Source organism: Gymnoscopelus microlampas (assembly GCF_963454915.1).
Source record: "Gymnoscopelus microlampas genome assembly, chromosome: 4".
In the NCBI taxonomy this organism is placed as follows: domain Eukaryota; kingdom Metazoa; phylum Chordata; class Actinopteri; order Myctophiformes; family Myctophidae; genus Gymnoscopelus; species Gymnoscopelus microlampas.
In genome coordinates this window covers 40,957,340-40,978,977 of record NC_139941.1, presented here as the reverse complement: position 1 = coordinate 40,978,977, position 21,638 = coordinate 40,957,340, and the positions used below count along the sequence as shown (strand labels likewise).

Sequence of the window (21,638 nt, the reverse complement as noted above, 5' to 3'; positions counted from 1 at the left end):
ATAATAATATCTGTATTACTGTTCAAGCAGACTAACAAACACATCTGTAAGTCAATTGTTGATTCTGGACTTATTTTGATTTTCAGTATGTACAACTGGCTGCTGTTAATCTGTATTACTTTTCAAGCAGACTTATTTTGTTTTCAGAGTACATTTTTTTCTTTTGTGACCCTCAACATAGGATTTAAGAATCCCAGGCCTAAAATAACAGGGTCAAATTAGCTCGATTAGAGAAAAAAAACGAATAAAAAACGACCCTTGGGGAAAAGTAATTGGGGAACCCTGCTCTACTGCTACATGCACATACATAAAGTACATATAAGATGTTGAAATAGAAAGTGGCCATATTAACTTCTAGCGAAGTTACTTGCTAGCTACTTGCTTTAAGTATTTGTAGAGGAACAATTAAAATGTGTTAAAGTACAAACATCATTGCAAATGTCTTTAAAACACAAGCCTGTAAAGACTGAAACACACATCAGCAGTGTCCCAGAGAGAGGCCTCGTTTCAGAGCAGTCCGTTCTGCTGTGCCAGAAGTGGAGGGTGAAAACATTGAGGGGGGTGCAGGGGAAAAGGGAAGGGAGGTCAGGGGAGGAGGCCACTTACTAGGCAACCGTGCCTGGGCCTGGGACGTAAGAACCAGCCTCTGGGATAGTAAGCTGGGCTGGATGGCATGGCTGGGGGCTAGGGCCGGCCTGGTGACCTGTGCTATGCCAGGCTGGCCGATTGAGCCCACTACTGCCCCGGCCAAGGCCTGGCCCAGAGCCAGAGGGGCAGTCCCCAACACATGCTGCCCAAGGCCGCCGCTCCCAGAGGAGGTGTGATGGTTGTTGTTGCTGGTAGCCTGGGCTCTCTGAGAAGCTGTTCCAACTGCTGTGAAGTACAAGGGAATTTGGCAAGGGGCTGTCTGTTAAAGGCTGACTCAAATATTCAGGTCAATCATCAGCACTATGTCAGTGTTTCCTCTAGATTCATCCAGTAGTGGTGGGTAGCGAGTAGAGACACAGCGCTGTCTAAAAGAAAATACTTCAGCTTGATGTTGGCACAAAACATAAAAGAATACAGGCCAGTATGTTGCTTAAATCCATTAAGACCTGAGGCCGATGCTACAAAATGTCTTCTGAATCCTAATCTTATGTTGCTATATATCAGTGGTTCTCAAACATTTTTATGTCAAAATGATATGTATTTGGCCGGGGACCCCCCCCCATCTCAAAATATACAAATGTTCGCTTTAAAAATATTTGCAAGCTATGAGCTTGTATATCTGCTATTTTTGAATAGCCAAAGAAAACTAAAATGACACAGATGCTTTCCCGGGCTTAATGGGTTAAAAAATAACTGAACTTAATCACAGTACAATTACTAAATACATAAAAAATAAAGAGGAAACACTGCAGACAGCCCAACACTGTTGCATGGTAGCTAACATGAAACTAACTAGACTTGTGCATCTGTGGTGTATAAGCTCTGTTCTGTGAAAATATAGCCTACCATGATGTTTCAACCTTAGTGTTTAGGATTGTACATGATGTCATTGAAAACATCCAGGAGAACCCATGTTAAGAAATGCATGTTAATGACAATTATGGAAAAACAGTGAATGCATTACATATGACGGGGTAAATGATGTGCATTCAAATTCACTCTCAGCACAATACACTCATGCAGAAAAACATTAATATACACTGTAAATATTTCAAGCATAAAAACACAGAGTGGATTTCAAAGCCGACCACCATAAACATTCTGGTTAACCTTTCGTTGTGGCTGTTAAGTTAGTCTATAAGTAAAGAAAGGTAATGTTTGATTGTCCACACACATTATGTTGCTGTCCTGTGCTGTGCTTTAGCCTCTATTCAAACAAATGTCATCAGGTTACAGGATATAATCTAGAAAACCCTTATATAGGCCAACCAATCAGTGTATGTATCAAGATAGTAATGTCTTAAGTTTATCTTACTTAGGAATGGAATGTAATCGAGTAAATTCTTAATAACAAATAAACGATAGCCGATTCATTGTTAACATTACTAATCACCATCACTGCTATCTTTTTTTTTCGATTTCACGGTCTCCCATATAAAGAAGTGAATAGCTGTGTATCTGTGTGAAATGGTCATAGTGCTGTGGTCTTACCCTGGGAACCGGTTGTAGTGGTAGTGGTGGTGACAGGGGACTTCCCCCTGGACTGTGCTGGCTGCGTGGTGGTGACAGCAGAAGCAGCAACAGCAGCTGTAGCAGCACTGATGGTGGTAGAAGCGGTGGAGGTGGTAGGAGGACGTTGGCCTGCAGTACCAGTAATTGTAACCAGACGACCCTCAGGCTTTGTGCCGTACTGCACTGGCTGAAATAACCTGTAAGTTAAACAATAAGTTGTTTAACTTACAACTTTACTTGATACAAGCGTCTGCATCACTGACTAGCAGTTATGCAGTGGTGGAAAAAGTACTCAAATGTTTTACTTAAGTAAAAGTATCAAAATTGCAATGTAGAAGTACTCTGTTACAAGTAAAAGTCCAGAAGTACAAAAGTATTGGTATGAAAATGTACTTAAAGTACCAAAAGTAAAAGTACTAAAAGGTTTGAAAGTAGCAGATCTACAAGCTCACAACGCGTCGCAACGCATTGTGAGCTTGTAGATCGGCTATTTTCAAATAGCCTAGGTACAAAATAAGGTTAAAGTGGTTAATGTATGTTTTATAATGTAATAAAATATATCTGCAAAGTAACTAGTAACAAAAGTTTTCAAATTAGTGTATTGGAGTAAAAGTACAAGATTTGCCTCCAAGATGTAGTAGAGCAGAAGTTAAAGTATAGACAATTGGAAATACTCCAGTAAAGTAAAAGTACCTCAAAACTGTACTTGAGTACAGTACTTGATTAAATGTACTTAGTTTACTTTACACCACTGCAGTAATGTTAGCAGTCCGGGGTTACCAAAGGTTTAGAACCTAGAGCTGACCTCATAGGTTTGATCTTGCATGGCTTGGGCCGAGGCGGTGGATCCGGAGAGCTGTGGATCTCCTCTATGAGCTGCTTGGTGACCTTCAGCTTGGGAAGAGCCTCCTCAGTATGATATCGAGTCAACCGGTTCTCATTGCTGATCAGGTCAAATATGGACAGGTCCACCGTCTAGAAAAGAGAAAGGGATGGGGAGACTGGAACTCAGGAATGTGCTACGAGACAGTAACTGAATACATAACAATAACAACTCTGCCAACAAAGTGCTTATATTACTACTACTAAGCCTAAATAATGATAAAAGATTGAGAATGTGTATGCAAGGATTTTTTAAACAATAAATCCAGAGAATGAAAAGACAATGCACATCATTTATTCCACCACTTGCATGTCCTCCCCATGCAACATACGTGAGGTTTTGTATATCTTATGTATGAGGATCACATTACCTTCCATGGGTCATTCTGCAGGGCTCCTAGCACCAGTGATGGGGTGTTGTACTGCAGAGCGGAGAAGACATACGAGCTGCCCGTCTCCCTGGGGTCCACCAGGTCTGGGTGATTACACACTCGCTGCAATTGCATCAGGACCTGGAGCACACTGACAAAGTGTCCCGTCTTCAGCGCCTCCTGGGCTCTGAGGGGGAACAAAGATAGGAAACGTAAAAAGTCGGATATATACAGGGGCAAAAAAAAGTTTGATATATACAGGGGCAAAGGTCAGAAAATACAAATCAAATCAAAGTGGTTGCTAGGGCAAGTTAAACTACAATCCATTAATCCTGATTTATTTTAATGAATAGAATGTTAACTAATCTGTATGTATGGTAGAGCATGCTACGTATACAATATAATTAGCACATATGCAGTGGTTGGAGGTGGTCTCTGTACTCTACCCTGGACTTGGGTAGGACACAGACTGGTTGACAATGTCAATACATTTATTTAAAGCACACTGGATTGGACACTAGGTGCGCTGCCACCTACAGTATACTGTAGTTTGGACATCTTTAGAATTGCCTCTCTCCATCAGTAGAGGGAGACAATAGATATACAAGTGAATTATTGTAGCTTAAATGTCTCTCACCCTGGTTGAGTTAGGATGTCTTCGTACAGGTTCTTCTGCCTGCTGGAAAGTCGGCATTTGAGAATGTGCTCATACTTCTTAGGGAGCTGTTTCTCCACATCCCTCTTAGAGCGCCTCAGAATGAAGGGCTGAATCATCTACAGTCAGAAAAAGCAAATATTTCAGCAAATTTTAGGAGGATTGGTTGAATGTTGGATCCTCACCAAGTATTAATAGTTTAACATGGGGGGGACATAAACAATTGTGAACTGACTGAATATTGGGATTCTTTTACCATGGTCAACAGGGATAGTTCGACCTGGCCAAGACTCACCCTGTGGAGGCGGATGACCAGTTTATGGCAGTAGTCCTGGTTCTGGTCGGTGCCGGCTTTGACAGGGAAGTCAGAGTAGGGCCTGGTAATTCCTGGTAGCAGGAAGTGGATCATGGTCCACAGCTCTTTCAGCGTATTCTGTAGAGGAGTGTTGATAAGCAGTATCCTCTGCTCGCTAGAAGACAAGATCATGACAGTGTAGTTACTTGAAATGTTTACAATCAAAATATTCATATTCTGATCAGCTTAATGCAGGTAATTCTTCATTCATTCAAGTTCATTAAGGAAGTGGCACCAATTTCAATCCATTAAAACCAGGAAAGTGTGTCAACTCTTAGGATTTAGAACAGTGTTCTAAAGAATTGCAGATATACAAGCTCACAGCGCTTCACTTAATGCCGTGCTGCGAGCTTGTACATCTGCTATTTTTGAAAAACATCTTGAAGGTGTTCTTCTCTTCTGGGTCTCATTTTGGGGGTCCTTCGCATAAAAACATTTGAGATGTAAGGTAGATCGGCCTCAGGTATTAATTGGTTAAGTGTCGAGACATAAGAAACAAAAATGTATAGGCTGAAATACTATAATATGTTTTGCCCATATTTCAGGCCTTACAGAAGAATGTGGCATTACATTTACTGCTGTTCCATTTGACTTGCCTATGATCTGTTTTGAATGAATTTTATCACGTCAGAAAATAACACATTTGCGTTCATTGCGTTCTTGCCTGTTCTGTCAATGACATTTTTCACGCTGCTGAACTTGAAGTTGTATCAAGGTTTTGTAACTGTGACAAAATGTCATGAATTATTAAACGCCAGACAAATTTACTTCAGAGCTGAGTCCATCTCCACTGACCTTTTGAGGGCAAAGACGGTTTCCCAGTGTTTCTCCGACATGTTTTTGATAAGCTGCACCTCATCCAGCACCAGATGCCTCCACTTTCTCCTCAGAAAGTGGCTCTGGTCCTTCAGCAGCAGCTTATAGGAGGTCACGCACACATGGAAGCTGTTTGCTTCTCCCCACCACTAGGGAAAAAAACAACATTGACCATATTCAGCCTCGCCTAGTTTTGAAAGAAATATGTTTTCTCATGGGTTGGTTAGATGAGGACACAAAACATGTCAAATAAATTGCTAATTAAATGCAGTGAACAAACACAAAAAGTACCATTCTTTTGGACCGGCGCTCCCGTCTATTGCCCAGGTAGAGGAGGATCTTGAGGCCAGGACACCAGCGCTTGAACTCCATCTCCCAGCTCAGCAGCTTACAAGTTCTCACCACTATGAGGTGAGGCCCCCAGATTCCTTTGGACAAAAACAGCATCTGTACAATAAGCCTTCATGGAGAAAGTCATACACACTGAAATATGCGTTTATGACAATTGTCCACCACCACTTTCACTTGAATTATTTTTCCTAGTTAGATAATAGAAAATACTACAACTTTCTGACACTGCACTAGTGTGAAACAGAGACATTGAAATCATTTTTAAACTGAGACATACCCTCTTGACCGGCCAAATGTGCCAAGTAAGCCACCGTCTGGACGGTCTTGCCCAGGCCTGTCTCATCAGCCAAGATGCCATTGAGGTGCTTCTTATGGAGGTTCGCCAGCCAATCCACACCAATCTGCTGGTACTCCCGCAGTGAGCCATGCAATAGAAAAGGAGCTGGGCTGCGGGTCTATGATACAAAACAAAGATTATAGCAATCACAAGTGCAAAAGGTGCATTTTAGCCTTGGCATAAGCCTGCAAGGTCGTCGAGACTAGGGCTAGTGCCGCCTTCAACTGTCCCCTAAAATCTATCTGCAATATGACTTACAGCAGAGGTGGTCCTGGCGCTGCCCTTGGGCAGGATGACTTCTGTGGCAGCTGCCACTTCGGCTATGTCCGTAATGGGTTTGCCATCAGAGTCCGTAGAGCCAGATTTGTCGGTCCCGCGATACTGGTCCACACTGAGCAGGGAGTCAATTAGGACAGCTGCATGGAGACGGTGTTCATCAAACTCCATCTCTGGAAAAGAATCAAGAATGAATTAATCAGAAAGGGCACCAGTCTAGTGATGGGTGAGGATATATATCCATTAAACATGAAGATGGGTAACTAAAAAGAAAAGAATGTTTGTATTTGATATTTAGATCATAAGCACACCTTCAGTCTTCTCCATATCCTCTTCATCAGTCTGTGGACTTGGCTGGGGCCATGAAAAGTTATCAGCATAGGCCCCGGCATACTGTTTCACCAAGGCATCGAGAGGCATTTCAGCTGAAAGATTAAAAATATAGATAGACTTAAAACGCATGGTAAATCACCGCTGGGACTTTACGCAATATCCCGAGGGCAGGATTAAAAGTTTGTCTCTCTGTCCATCTTCCATCCATCTCACTAAGGCACTGAACTCCCTCAGTGCCATATCTACACCGATATGAATCAGATCTTCAACTATGTTTTATTTATTCACTTTGATAGACCATTTGTTTGATATAAATGGAATTTCTACGTTACAAATTAATTGCAAAATAGTAAGCTATACAGCATAGAATAAACTAGAATAAAATACAGCATAGAATAAACGCTGTAGAAACGCTGTGTTCAGACTGGCAGCTACAGAGCTACAGGCTACCATTCATTTTCAATGGAAGCCAGCAACATGAAGATACAAAACGACACCCGACATTTGTATCTGCTACAATATCTACAAAGCTAAAATCTAAGTTGAGCTGGCTTCAACTGCAGCTACAAAACCACCAAATGTTGATTAACTATTTCCACTTACCTTCTCTCTTCCCACAATTTATGCTTGTAATGGGGGGGGGGGGGACTAATTATTTCCATCAGCCAGTTCCATGTTCTTTTTAAACCCCAGGCTTTATATTTTCCTTTTTCTCGCTCGTCGGACACATGCTTGACGCCAACAAGCGTGCTGATCAACACTTCAAAAGCAACGCAGCAACAGATATGCTGTGTCGGTTTGTATCTTTATATCTTTTGTAGCTGCCAGTGTTAGGGAGAATAAACACTGGAAGATCACACAGAAAGCGCTGTAATATCAGAGCAGTAGTGAAGTCAATAAGCAAACTATCTCCACACTACATAGCACGTACTTTCCTAAATATAATTATTTGACCTCGCACAAAGTCAGCCACAACCCAGGGGTTAAAACATTTTTAAGGTAGGCAAGAATATTTCAGAAGAAAAGATAGTACCATCTTTGGCCAACTCTGCCAACTCTGCCTTCGGGTTTAATTGTTCCTCCATGGCCTCTTGCTCCTCTATGGTACTCTCCTCATCTGGTACTATAAGACAAGGCAGCAGACACATAGCAGTGAACAACTGTCAATATACATACAATCACAGGATCTTTAAAAGTAAAGGTTTGAAAATTAAAAAGAAAGAATGATGGTCCATATAGTACATGCATACCTTCTTCATCAAGCAATGGACTGCATTTTCTTTTCCGGTTTGAGGCTGGTAGATCCTGTAAAATGACAACATCATCAATACGTGTGCAAGGTATAATAGGTGCATTTGTAGTGTGATGACAGAGCTGGTCGGTGGATCACCTACCTCTCTGTCAGCTTTCGCTCCTGTTGAATGAGCAGGTCCTGAAAAGGAGTAAAATATGACTTATACCATACTTATGTAGTTAATGGCCAAAATGAAAGGGCAAACCTGAGTAAGACGGATCGGATCATAAAGTGTTTTAAACTAGCCCACACAACCTACAAATCATAAAAAGTAAATAAATAAATCCATAAATACTAAATAATCAGTGACTTCATCCAGTTGGCATTACATTTTTTTTTTAGCGACCCCTTCCTCCAAAAACATGTGTGTGTGTATATATATATATATATATATATATTTTTTTTTAAATAGGGTTCTTCAGAAATGACAAAGCATACATCCAGACATTTCTCCACACTATATTTTAATCATTTCTAATGAAAAGCATTTTGAATGAGGCTTACCCTTGGCTGAGGATTTCTGTAAGCTGAGTACTTTCAATCTTTTCTGATAGATTTGAAACTGGAGTTTAATTTCCACAACCTGAAACATTCAATACATCTGTAAGACCATTGCCCTTTAAATCGCAATTCAATTGAAATGTCCCATTTTCAAACATAATAAGGACATACTTGTTCAATGTTGGACCAGAAGAATTCCACCTCCCGGGCAATGGTACTGGCGATGAGGCGAAGATGCATTTCCTCCTCTTTCTTAGTCCTCTCTTCAGTCTTCCTCTGCTCTTCATGGTAACGGGCACAGGTACGAACCAACTAGAGTGAGGACACATTAGAAAGGTAAGGTACAAGACCATAATTAATAGTCCGTTATGTATATTGTTTGTACCACCACTGCAGGGATTCCGCCAAACCAATTTAGCCTCGACACATAACATGAGTACATCCTCACAGGAGAGCGTGCGCTGGGGCTTGACAATCATCATTATCATAACATTATGAACATACACGCTATTAACGCTACCCCGATCACCCTGCACAGCTAAAGGCAGCCAGTCAAGAGTCATTCCTACACATTTTGTTGTTTAATTGCACCTTTTCCAAGCATTCTTTCCCTGGGAGTCGCAAAGAAAAAACTATTTACATCTAGTATGGGCGGACGTGTGCATGACATGAGACGAGCATGCAATAGTTCCATGCGATAGTTTCACGGACATGTCGCCGGTCCTTGCGGCTCCCTACCTGCTCAATCGCCTCTCATTGCAAATAAATTACTAAACGATGAGTGAAAATCCCTGATTGCAGCAAACAGCTTATAAAGCCTTCCGTATGAAAGGATTTACTTTTTGTTTGTTCCTTATGTCTGATTCAAAACAGCAGTGCCAGTACTGAATGATGTTACTGAAAGGTCATTGGTCAGTGTGACCAGTCAATGATCAGCAAAGCTTAGCACGTTCATCAAGTCAGACAAATGTAATCCTTTGACTTCCTGTCGGTCGAGTTTAAAGAGCAATTTGTCAAGTCATAAGATAAGTGTTTGACTTAAAAAACAAGTGTGAACCCATTGTCATATTGTATCACGATTGAGATATTTGGCAAAAATATTGAGGTATGAAATTGTGTCCATATCATACAGCCCCGGTACACGCGCGCACGTGTACGCCCCTCCAGTGCATCCCCGAAACTAACTTCTTTCCTGCATGAAACCCTGTACTACCATACTATGTATGTCTTATATACCTTCTTGGCAGCAGCCTCTTTCCACCTTCTCTCCTGGGCAAAGTCAGCTGCCATCCACTGCATCTCCTCCAGTAAATAGTCCCAGTGGGACTTTGGTCGTGAGGCCTCCATGAGCTTTGGCAGCCTGCTGGCAGACCACTGGCCCTCCTTCCTGAGCTCAGAGATACGCTGATGCACTTGGCTCTCCTGGTGGGTAGAGAATATAGAGATCATGAGCAAAACGACCAATTGTAAGTTCAATGCACTGTACACAGCATGCCATTCCGGCCTTGTCTGACCCTGATAAAAGCTCCTGTTTGCTGAAAAGCATTTGTTTTGATAATGTATGTTTATTTTTTATTTCTATTCATGTAGTGCAGCTTTTGACTTGTTTACAAGTCAATCCAAGCAGCGTAATAGTACTGCAAATATGTAATTTCTTTTACATCCTTCTGGGCACAACAGCATCACAGGGTAATCACATCACCTTTTCCTTACATAAATATATTATAAATAAACGTACCAGTTTGGCCTGCTCAACCTGCTTATCGTGGGAGGGGTCCTGTGAGGATTGCATGGTCGGGTTCTGGCCAAAGCCCCCAATCTTGACTGTTGAGGTGCCGTTGGTCCCAGCCAGTTTGGACTGTGAGCCTGCGTTTATGTTGGACCCCGGAGGCCGGAGTGAACTGGGAGTGTGGGGTGATGGGACAGAGTTGGTAACAGATAGTGGGGCAGGAGACATGGAAGACACGGACAAGGAGTTGGTCATCATTCTCTGGACCGGTTGGTTTGACTCTGTGCCGGGACGTGCAAGAGCCACCGTCTGAGGAAGGAAAGACAACTATGAATTGACATATTTACACTTTAGGCATGTTCACATTTTATGCATAAATAAAAGAAGATACTAGCTGTCTATATAAACAGACTGATGGTCTAATTTAACCCAGTTTTGATAAATCTGCTCAAAAGAAAATGTATTACTTCCAGATGCTCACATTTTGGTCATTTTTGGAACTTTGCCCACTCATTCTAAATGTGTTCATGGCCCCTTTTATGAGATGTGCCATACTGGTGGTCTGGCATTGTTTAGTTCATTGACTATTACACTGCATATCATAATTCCAAAGCATAACGTTGTTTGGTCTTTTTTCCCCTTTTTTTAATAATTATTATTCCTTTTAATCAAAGTTACAGTACACATAATGTGTATTTATGTTTTCATTTATGTGTGCTTTGTTCATGATAGTGCAAGAGAAACTGTAAAGTCAAGGGAGGGAGAGAGGGGATGCCATGCAGCAAAGATTGGATCGGATTTGAACCCGTGCCAGGTGCAGGAAGGGCCTTGTTTGGTGGTATACACTCCTGCAAGTTTGGTAGCATCTTAAATACTTTGGACAAAATGTAAACAAACGTACCACAACTGCGACCAAGCAAAAAAATAAAAAAAGAATCTAGGTTTATGTATAATATATATGGCAGATCTAGAAAAGCTAGACAATGACATACAGTATTTAAACCAGTATGGTCCAATAAATAAATAGACCAAACCAAATGTCCAATTTGGGACAAGTAAAGTCCTTCAGTACTCATGAATGGTTTCTGGTAGACTGACCGCCTGTCCTGACATGGCCTGTGGCTGCTGCTGCTGCTGAGCCTGCAACTGGATGTGAAGGCCAGGTTGCATCTGTTGCTGGAGTTGAGCCTGGAGCTGAGTGTGGGCGTTTACTGATGCCAAGATCGCCCCGGCCCCCTGCGCTTTCTGGGCCTGAAGCTGACCGGCAGCCTGGGCTGAAGCCTCCACCAGTTGAGATTGCTGAGAGAAAGTCATGGACAGGCCAGCCATGGGGAGGGCGCCTTGGGGTAGCCTGCCTGGCAACTGGGGAGGAGGGGTGTGCAAACTGGCAGCGTTCTGCACCGGAGGCCCTTTGGACGGGTCATACTGTTGCTGGTTCGGCTTCTGTCCTGCAATTTGGACTGATTGGGGGTTTGGCGGCATTCCGCCTGGTGCACATTAATCAAAGAGGGCAAACAAAAAGGTATAGAGCATAAGGAGGAGAGGGGGCAAAAGAAAACAATGAGGTTATGATAAAATCTTGTTTCGCGATTTTGTTTTTCCTCCAAAACTTTGGCTTGCTTACCTATAAAACCTACAAGACCCTTTAGTACTGTACATGGTCGTCTGACATTCACACCTAAGTATAGGCTCTGTGCACGAGTATAGCCCCAGGTTTCCAGAATGTGGCACACCTTTTCCCGTTCATTTTCCCAGTCTCATTTGATTGGCTCAGCATCAGATTTGAACCAGAAACGTCATATGCGTTTCCGTTTCAAATCTGCTGCCGACTCAATCAACTGAAGCTATTGGAAACTGAACAGTAACATAAAACAGGTGTGCCATGTTCTGAAAATCTGTAACTACAGTTATGCACAGTCTATTATAAGTATATTGGAACAAACTGATAGAGTGGTCATTTTCTAATTACACAATGGCTTTAATTTTTATTAAGCTTTAGGTAATATTACAGCTCCTCAGGACCTGGCTTTAATGAACTGGATGTACTGTATGAGTCAACAGCAGTGAACTACCACCTGCTGATAGACGAGTGGGAAACTAATGAAAATCATACAGAAGAAAATGATTGATTACAGAAGAAATGAACTAAAAGTGATAGTCTACATGTCAATAAAATACAATAAACAATACAATAAATATACAATAAAATACTACTTTGATTAATGCAAAAATAAATATTTCAGATGTTGAGAGCATGTGCTTCAACACATCAAAAAGTAGTCATGCAATTAACAGAGCTTTTTAGAGAAATCTGGGAGAAGAAAAATAGAAATGTTCAGGAAGAAAATGAATAGAAAGTTTAGAAACTAACTATTTAAAGTAAAGGACAGGGGAAGAAGGTAGGGAAAAGGAAACAGAGCAAACACTCACAATAACACTATGTTCAGCATGCATGAAGCATGAAGCAATGTATTTCTAGCGATAACACAGGCACACGAATGCCTCCATCATAGTGAGGTACACAACGGAGCGACACAGCACAGAGGTGAGCAGAAAGACACACATTGCAGACTGCAGGCCTGAGCGGAGCTGTGCAACACTAAAGCAGCGACCTCCCTTACCTCCCTGTCCGTCACACCACCTGGCCTAGAAGACGACATCAACACCTGGCCCTGACACACCCACCATCAAAAGCACGCAAAAACCTGTGCCGTGAACACAACTCCTCCACATGATTCCCTCACCTACTTCACACTGAGGGAAAGAAGCCAAGTGAGAACAAAATGCCATGGAGTGACGACATGGAGAGAGACCAACAATATGTGACCTCTAAAACAAAAAGACAACACCCTCGACGATGAAGCGAACAAAATGCCATGGAGTGACGACATGGAGAGAGACCAATAATATGTGACCTCTAAAACAAAAAGACAACACCCTCGACGATGAAGCAAACAAAATTAAGATTGAAATGATAATAATATCGAACCCATGTTGACAATGTGGGTATGTAAGGATAGACACCGTGAGGAGAAGACATATGAAGGAGTGAGTGGTAATGAGAAACCGAAAAAGGAGGCTCAAAAAGTGAACTCATGGAATTAGCAGACACGAACGCCTCACTGAAACATTTTCCAGGGTTCTCCACTTTCTGCGATCCACCTCCCAACTAGCTGACAAGTCGTCAGCATGGGCAAAGAAAGTCTTTCCAAGTAAAGACAGCTGGGAAGAATGAACTTTGGAAAAGAAAAAGATGGGTAAGGATGGATGATCCACAGTTACAACAAAAAAAGGAAAATCATAAGACATGGCATCTTCCCAGTGAGTGGCTACTCTTCTTCAGAGTTGGATTGTCGTCTTCCCCATTTTTTCTGACAGAGAGCTGGAGCTGGGTTACACTAAGACTGAATTTCCTGTGGCTTGCTGAGAAATCCCGCAGATGGATGAAGATCGTACTGCCGATGCTGCTCGGAGGTTTGTTTTTGTGGGGGGGGGGTGCTCGGCGAATTGTTGGGGTTCAGGTTTTTATTTTCTCTCCTTCACAAGGAGGACTGGGCTACGTCCAGCAGCATCGAACAGAACAAAGAGCGGCCTGGTAGTAGCACTCCTACCTTGCGCAGTTGGCATAAGCTGCTGAAGTGGAACGCCAGGTGATCCTAAAGGATGCTGGAAAATCAGCCCATGGCGACCAACTTCAATCCGGGACCTCTTAATCTGATCTGGGATTTAAAACACACAATACCCTCGTAACGCAAAATTACGCACTCGGCACACACAGCAATGACCTTCTGTGAGACCTTACAGGCCACCTCTCCTTCCTCGAGGTTAAGGCTTCTACACAGAGTGCTAGTAGAGGATGCCAAATATCTAAAAGCAGAAGCAATTAGAGGGGAGAAAAGAAAAACAAATCAACAGAAAACAGAAAGCAAAGGGGGAGGAAACAAACCAACAGCAGAGACATGGGAAGTCTACGATCCTTGCCCTACCTGCTTGCACCATAGCCTGTTGCCTCTTAAAGGCATCCATGTCTCCCGGGCTTGTAACAATTGGGTGACTCTGCAAAAACAGCCTCTCAGACAGTTAGTAAGTGATTTCATTAAACACACATAGCTGCAGGGTATGACGGATTACAACAGTTTCTTTAACTCAGGGAGTTTTAGATAAGCATTGCCACTGTCACCTGAAACTGCTGTGGAGAAGAGAATGCTGCGGACACATTGGGTGGAAGCTGTGTTGCTATGGCAACTGGTGTCACTGCCTGACCATCCTTTCCAGTGCCAACCTTCACCTGAAAGAGGCACAATAAAGGAAAAAGAGTGAACTTCTTGGTTTAAATCATTACGCCTAATTCTTCCTACTTACGCACTTGTCATATCAATAAATATTGTGAATACAATACCTCGTCATTAATAACCTCAGACTGTTCCTCCTCTTCTTCTTCATCTTCGAGATCCAAGTCGTTCTGCCTCAAGTAAGTGTAAAGTGGAACACAGGGCTTCTTTTTGAAAGCCAGGTAGTCCATCATATTTCCCTGGAGGTGCTGGAGGAAGAAAAGCTCAATCAGATAGTCTTTAAACACTTCTTTCAGGCTCTCCATCTTCTTGGTGTGATGCTCTAAGCACTGTTTCCTCAGCTGGGCGACTTCCGGGTTGGAGGGGGCGATTTCTTCTAACTTCTTGGACAACTGCTTCTTCACAGTGCCCACGGCCATACCGGTGGGAGTGAGCGGTGTGTTGGGGATACCTTGAGGAGGATTGGTGAGGGACGGACTGGAGGGAGGAATGGAGGAAGGCATACTGAATGACGCTGTGGCAGCTGTTCCAGCAACCACACCCTGCGTGGTCTTCTCAAATATCATGGGGCGCGCCAACTGTCCTTGAATGATACTGCTGATCTGTGGAGGTAGGTTGGAAGTGGTGATGTGGCCAGGGCTACCCAGAGTTGGGAGAGCGGATCCAGTGGCCACAGGACTTTGCGGTCCTAGGTGGTGGATGGTGCCGCCGGTCTGCGAGTGGGGCTGGGACAGCCGACGCTCCCTCACGGAGCCCGGTGCTCCTGGGGAGGTCAGCTGTAACTGGCCAGCATTGGCTGAAGTAAGCTGAGTCAACCCTGTCCCATCTTGGTAAACAAAGTGGCCACTACCCGGAGGACTTATGTTGATCTGCCGCACCAACATGTTGGCATCAACGAACCTCGTTGGGCTCTGTCCACAAACTGCCAAACCTGCCGTGGGGGCTCCTGGCCGTGTCACTCCCTGCAAAGGGACCGGGCTGTGCTGTGTCGGGCTCTGGGGCTGCATGGACTGTGGCAGAGGCGAGGTGACCTGGATGTAGGAGGATGGGGCGTGCTCAAACCGCCACTGTTGGGCCGTATGCTGAAAGCCTGGAGAGGCCGGGTTCTGGATGGGGACAGGGGTTAGGGTGATCTGTTGATTACCCGTTACCATCTGGCCCACATTCTGCAGGGTGATGTTCATGTTTTGGCCTGTGACAGGGCTGCGACTCATGATTATCTGGTAATTGGGGGACTGGGGGGCTGAAGGGCTCGCTGCAGAAGTGAAAGTGGTCACAGGGGATTGGGGGTGGTTGACTGTAGCTTGCTGCTGACTAACTGCCATAGCAGGCTGCTGCTGTTGTGACTGCTGTTGGTCATCTGCCTCAGATCCAGCGGCAGACTTGGACCTCTGGAGTTGCCGTTGCATATTTTGTGATCCACTTCCATGGTGCATTGCGTAACACTGTTACTGTGCCTCAATACGATCTATGGAGAGTGAATAACAGAACATTGTAAAAGGTGATAAATACTTTGTTCTATACACAAATATATAGAAATACAAGACAAAGCAGGTGATGCAGTATAAAAGGAAACATTTTGGTCATATAACAAAATGTGATTCACACCAGGAAGCCCATTACACTTTTATCTGAATAGAACAGGGGCCAAAATATGCCACAAGCATGTAGTGTCTCCACATTAGAATGATATATTTAATGATGATCAGTGGTTCCCTTCAAGGAGACATTTATCCAAAATGCTCAAAACGTTCAGATGCTCCTTTAGTTAGTATAAAACACTTGCAACAAACAAACTAGTAGGGATAAGTACATTTACATGAAAACTTATTTTGTTATAACTGTCAGACAATGTACTTTGCGTTTGACAGCAGTCGCATAGACATTTTATTATGGACCTTATACTACTCGTTTATATGATGTTTTTGCATATTTTGTATATTATTGTTTGTCTTTAGCTGTTTCGATGAAATGAATACACAGGACCCCAATGGAAACAAGCCATAGTGCTTTCTTGGGTTTACCCTTTTAGCTTCCTTTTGTACGAAACTGTACCTCTGTGCTTCTTTTTGCAAAATGTTAATGAAGTATTCAATCATTTAAAAAAAAAATCATTCATAAAGCTGTGAAATCTCGTATTTTGGATGGTGCCTTGGATGACAATAAAGGAGCCATTTCTCTGTTTATGAACGTAACCTGCAGGTCCAGCACATAGTCCTGGCCACTACACAATTCCTTACATTGTACAAACTATTTATATCTTACAAGACATGCTAATGTATAATGTATAATACAGTATTATGCACCATAAGGCTCAATGTTACACGTAGAGTGGTACTGTAACTGCTCGGAGGACGCCAATACGATATTGTTTACTAAACGACGGGCGCCGTCTAATTTCTGGAAACTAGCTGTCAAACAATGGTTAGCTATGACAGTGTTATGCTCCTAAAACACAGGACATTTGTCGAGCCAAGCTCAAGTTAAGTCAATTGCATGATAAAGATGTAACTGATAAATTGCCACATTTCCTCTGAACCAGAAGGGTTTTATTGTTTTTATATTTCTAGGACGCGACTCTGGGATGCATTGTTTGCTAACGACGGTGCCGCTTCAGTGTTGCCAGGTTTAGTGAGAAATAAGCAACCAGGTCTAGGAAAACGAGCCCAAAGAAGCAACTTTGCAACATAGTTCGATCTACAGTACAAACTCACAACACGTCCCTTCGTGACGCGTTGTGAGCTTGTAGATCTGCAATTAAATGTGGAATATTTGGAATATTTTTTGAAACATTGTAACAACACAAAATGTTAACTGGCACAAAACATTTTGATGAAAATATTTGAGAACCACTGGTTTAAATAATAATGGAATAAAAAGACTAGGAAACAAGCCTAAATTAGCAAGTACACTTTTAGAAACAAGCCCAAAACCCTGCAAATACCAATATTTACAAGCTACAGAAAAACAAACCCAAACTCGCTTATAATAAGCAGACATGGCAACACTAGCTAGCAGCAGCAGCTAATGGCCGGGATAAAACCGTAGGAATCGAACATTACAATTCAGCATGCGGTTTAAATATTATAATATAATAGGTGTTAATAACATATTAATAACCTCATAAGCTGTCTATAGGGCATTCCAGCAATTACTCCGAGCCCAGGCACATACAGGTAGCGTGCTGGCTAAATAATATTAGCTTCTTCTTGCTAGCAGGCCAGCATCTCTGCACTGAATAAATACATATTATAATCTCCTTCGCGAGGTTTACTTACAGTTAATGGAGCTTATGTGGTGGTTTCACGAATCCTAAGTCATATTTACAAGAAAACATCTACTATAACTAAGGCTTAATAGATGAAAAATGAAAAATAACGATATTGCTAGTTACTGAGTATTCAATGTTTTGGGCTAATATTAATTCCCATTCAGAAACATGGCCGCCCGGCGGTGACCTTTTTCGAGTTACCCGGATACAGTTCAATCAGTGTTGCCATGTCCGCACATTGTAAGCGACTTTGGGCTTGTTTATCTGTAAAGTTGCTTGTACAAAAATGGTGGTTGCGGTTCTTTGGGCTTGTTTCTAAAGTGTAGTTGCTTATTTGGGCTTATTTGTTTCCTATGTTGTGGGATGTTTGAGAAACCAGTGGTTCTCAAACATTTTCATGCCAAGGACCCCCAAATGAATATGTATTTGGCCACGGACCCCCCATCTAAACATATTTTGTGCCAGGGACCCCTGTACCAGATTTGGGTTGTTAAAATGTTTATTTTTTTCTCCAAAATCACAAGCACTGTGCATGTGATTTTGTTGATGTAAAGCACTGCATTTTATGTATGAAAGTATAATAATGTTTATTATTATTATTATTATTATTATTATTATTATTATTATTACTGTGGACCACATCCAATGTGTCCAATAGTGGAACCATCACCCAAGCTACTCATCACGTAGCCATGCCCTTGTCACAAGCAGTATTGCATAGGGACACCTTGATTGATTGATTGATTGATGTACTTTATTTAGTAAGACATGAGAACAGTACATGACAGTACATAACAGTACATGGAAGTACAAATTCGCAATACAAGGTCTACTAAACTGGATAGCTCAGTTAAGCACGTAGCTTGTTTAAGATGAGATCCCCACGCACACACATCATGATGACATATAAGAGACAGACAGATATACACACTACTATACAGAATGTCATACAATCAGTTTACAGGTTACTGGTATGAAGGGTGAAAAATATGTACAAAAAAAGAAGACAATTTGGCAGGGATGGGGGCAGGGATGGGAATCAAACCTGAGACCTTCTGCTTCTAAAGCAGGCTCTCTACCCATTCAGCTATGGCCACCCTGTTGGTCTTTGCTTCCATGTTGGCCATCTCACTCAGCATGATGGCTAGGTCGTCCACATAATCATATTTTTAGATGTTGTATCTGGTAGGTCATAGATGTAGATGTTAAACAGCATTGAATTGTGACACCTATTTCAGCATTTTTCAATATGTTCCACCACTGGGATCTTAGGACTTTATTACTAACATATTTATAAAACAAAAAAAGTTGAAAGAGTTTCTGTTGAAATTTGTTCTAGGTCATTTTTTATAATGCCTAATAGCTGATGTTTTAGGCTTGTTTTCATAGACGGCTGGTTGCTTGTTTCTCTCGCAGAATCTGGCAACAATGTCTACGCGGTGTGTACATCACACGCCTGTAGCCACCGGAGCGTCCGTGCTCCGTTACACTCTCTGGACCAGAGAAGCTCCTAAAGCAATATCTGCAAAATATAATACACATAATTGCGTGAACGATCAAGAACACAGTTGGGGTCGATACTACGGAGACGTCGGAGAGCTACCCTACGACGTCGGTGAAAATATGGCGACTGAAGTGAGACAGGAGCTGGCTCTGCTCATGAACTCAACCGGATCCCACAAGGATCTGGCCATCAAGTATCGCCAGATCCTGGAGAAGGCCATTGGGTTCACGGACGCGGATCAACTGGAGTCTTTGAAGGCGTTCGTCGAGGCGATGGTGAACGAAAACGTCAGCCTCGTCGTCTCCAGACAACTGCTCACCGACTTCTGCACCCACCTGCCCGGCCTGCCCGACGGCACCGCCAAGGCCGTGTACCACTTCACCCTGGAGAAGATCCAGCCCAGGGTGATCTCCTTCGAGGAGCAGGTGGCCTCGGTCAGACAGCACCTGGCGACCATCTACGAGAAGGAGGGCGACTGGAGAAACGCCGCCCAGGTCCTGGTCGGGATTCCCCTCGAAACGGGACAGAAGCAGTACAGCGTTGACTACAAGTTGGACACGTACCTGAAGATCGCCCGTCTGTACTTGGAAGGCGATGACCCCGTGCAGGCAGAAGCCTACATCAACAGAGCCTCGTTGCTTCAGAACGAGTCCTCCAACGAACAGTTACAGATACACTACAAGGTGTGCTATGCCAGAGTCCTGGACTTTCGGAGGAAGTTTATCGAATCCGCACAGAGGTACAACGAGCTGTCATACAAGTCAATTGTACACGAGAATGAACGTCTGGAAGCTCTGAAGCATGCGCTGAACTGCACCATCCTGGCCTCTGCAGGTAGGGCTGCCTGTCACGATTACAACATTTAAGTTGACGATTCGATTTAATTGTGTTTGACGTTGAACATTCATTGGAACACATGTAATTTATTTTTCTTGACAAATATACAAATAACAAATAACCTCATTACTTTTAGGGCACGCCGGTCACACCGAAGTTTAATTCTACCTATGAGGGCGGATTCTGCCACTGCCTTTAGGGGCTCCTTACTTTCAATGGGAACAGAGCGTTGCAGAAATGCTGTAGATCTGCTATTTCCACTATTTTATGAAAATGTTTGAAAATATATGATTTTTTTTAACATTGTACTGATTATGACGATCATGCAAAATATAATTACAATTATCTCAAATCATTGCGATTATGTAATAATTGTGTCTTATCTGCAGGCCAACAACGATCCCGTATGCTGGCCACTCTGTTCAAGGATGAACGCTGTCAGCAGCTGGCCGCCTATGGCATCCTGGAGAAGATGTATCTGGACCGCATCATCAGAGGCAACCAGCTGCAGGAGTTTGCGGCCATGCTGATGCCTCACCAGAAGGCCACCACAGCAGACGGTTCCAGCATCCTGGACAGAGCTGTGATAGAGCACAACCTCCTGTCCGCCAGCAAACTGTACAATAACATTACATTCGAAGAGCTGGGGGCACTGTTGGAGATTCCTCCTGCTAAAGCTGAAAAAATTGCCTCTCAGATGATCACAGAGGGACGCATGAATGGATTCATTGATCAGATTGATAGTATCGTCCACTTTGAGACCCGTGAGCCACTGCCTACCTGGGACAAGCAGATCCAGTCTCTGTGTTTCCAAGTCAACAATCTGGTAGAAAAGATCCATACGGCTGCTCCAGAGTGGACTGTGCAGGCTTTGGAAGCTCAATCTGCACAAATGACCCAGTGAACATCTACAGTGCTTTTTCCCTTCAACCAATTCTCTCTACTTCTCCTTATTCTTTCCCCCTTCCTACTCAACTAACCCATCACCTCTATCCATTTTGAAGATACAAGTACATAACGCAGTTTTTCTCAAACTTTTTAATTTCAAGGACCCCCCCCCCCCCCACAGTATACAAATGGAACATTTGTAAACTGTCAGTTAGACTTGAAAGGGTCAATTTAGAACCCTGAGAGTCCCTGGACCCCACTTTGAGAACCACTGACATAACAGATACATCTTTCTTTTACTAGATTTACAGGGTGCTCTCTTTGCCAACGAGTAATTGCACCACTTGGCTGCTTCATTGCCAATTGATCTAATGCTTGTCAGTATATGCAGCAAAGCATTGCCTGTATATAAACTAATGTTATGCAGTATGGTAATTCTCAAGTTTTATTCTAGTTTATTGTTTAGTTTCACTAGTCTGTCTTTCTTCACCAGTTCCGCTGTTGGCAGATGGAAAATGAATGTGTTAAGAATAAAACATTACATTTTATGTTTGTTTACATTATTTTGCACAAGTTATTGTACATAGTTTTTATTTAGAGTAGAGCAGGTATGCTCAAATTGTTTCAGCAATGACCCAGAATTATTGATTGATGCTTGTCGTAACCCAACCCAATGTATTTATGTATGATAATAGTTGACAATTAATAGTTTTGACTTCAACTGCAGCCAGGGATAAAGTTACTAACATGGACACAATAACAAAAAGGATAGCAAAATGATTATTG

The 21,638-nt window shown here is 42.7% G+C and overlaps 2 protein-coding genes across 10 annotated transcripts in view; one reads left to right on the top strand and one right to left on the bottom strand.

Annotated features, from left to right (window-relative positions):
• Nucleotides 1–17,792, bottom strand: part of ep400 (E1A binding protein p400) — a 41,509-nt gene extending 23,717 nt beyond the window's left edge. For 7 of the 9 annotated variants that reach the window (XM_084056235.1, XM_084056238.1, XM_084056237.1 and 4 more), the window contains exons 1-23: nucleotides 17,631–17,792; nucleotides 14,460–15,820; nucleotides 14,241–14,348; nucleotides 14,047–14,116; nucleotides 11,159–11,547; nucleotides 10,070–10,369; nucleotides 9,568–9,753; nucleotides 8,503–8,643; nucleotides 8,335–8,413; nucleotides 7,931–7,968; nucleotides 7,787–7,841; nucleotides 7,570–7,659; nucleotides 6,515–6,628; nucleotides 6,186–6,376; nucleotides 5,868–6,045; nucleotides 5,531–5,667; nucleotides 5,219–5,388; nucleotides 4,364–4,538; nucleotides 4,051–4,187; nucleotides 3,414–3,600; nucleotides 2,966–3,135; nucleotides 2,140–2,357; nucleotides 607–873 (exon numbers count right to left, since the gene is read on the bottom strand). In XM_084056235.1, the coding sequence (XP_083912361.1) occupies nucleotides 607–873; nucleotides 2,140–2,357; nucleotides 2,966–3,135; nucleotides 3,414–3,600; nucleotides 4,051–4,187; nucleotides 4,364–4,538; nucleotides 5,219–5,388; nucleotides 5,531–5,667; nucleotides 5,868–6,045; nucleotides 6,186–6,376; nucleotides 6,515–6,628; nucleotides 7,570–7,659; nucleotides 7,787–7,841; nucleotides 7,931–7,968; nucleotides 8,335–8,413; nucleotides 8,503–8,643; nucleotides 9,568–9,753; nucleotides 10,070–10,369; nucleotides 11,159–11,547; nucleotides 14,047–14,116; nucleotides 14,241–14,348; nucleotides 14,460–15,788 (4,729 nt within the window). In that variant the 5' untranslated portion in view covers nucleotides 15,789–15,820; nucleotides 17,631–17,792. The remainder of the gene's footprint in view (nucleotides 1–606; nucleotides 874–2,139; nucleotides 2,358–2,965; nucleotides 3,136–3,413; nucleotides 3,601–4,050; nucleotides 4,188–4,363; nucleotides 4,539–5,218; nucleotides 5,389–5,530; nucleotides 5,668–5,867; nucleotides 6,046–6,185; nucleotides 6,377–6,514; nucleotides 6,629–7,569; nucleotides 7,660–7,786; nucleotides 7,842–7,930; nucleotides 7,969–8,334; nucleotides 8,414–8,502; nucleotides 8,644–9,567; nucleotides 9,754–10,069; nucleotides 10,370–11,158; nucleotides 11,548–14,046; nucleotides 14,117–14,240; nucleotides 14,349–14,459; nucleotides 15,821–17,630) is intronic. The other 2 variants (XM_084056241.1, XM_084056242.1) reach the window with 1 other exon arrangement.
• A 1,271-nt stretch (nucleotides 17,793–19,063) lies between these two features.
• On the top strand, nucleotides 19,064–21,400 carry LOC311043042 (COP9 signalosome complex subunit 4). Its single transcript, XM_084054174.1, has 2 exons — nucleotides 19,064–19,961; nucleotides 20,354–21,400. The coding sequence occupies exons 1-2, from the start codon at nucleotides 19,247–19,249 to the stop codon at nucleotides 20,866–20,868; spliced, it is 1,230 nt and encodes a 409-aa protein (XP_083910300.1). The 5' UTR covers nucleotides 19,064–19,246; the 3' UTR covers nucleotides 20,869–21,400.
• Nucleotides 21,401–21,638: the final 238 nt, after the last annotated feature.

Bases quoted from the DNA above. Each gene is read 5' to 3' on its own strand.
- LOC311043042 (XM_084054174.1), top strand. From the start codon at position 19,247: ATGGCGACTGAAGTGAGACAGGAGCTGGCTCTGCTCATGAACTCAACC. The intron at 19,962-20,353 runs GTAGGGCTGCCT...TCTTATCTGCAG, and splicing joins CACCATCCTGGCCTCTGCAG to GCCAACAACGATCCCGTATG.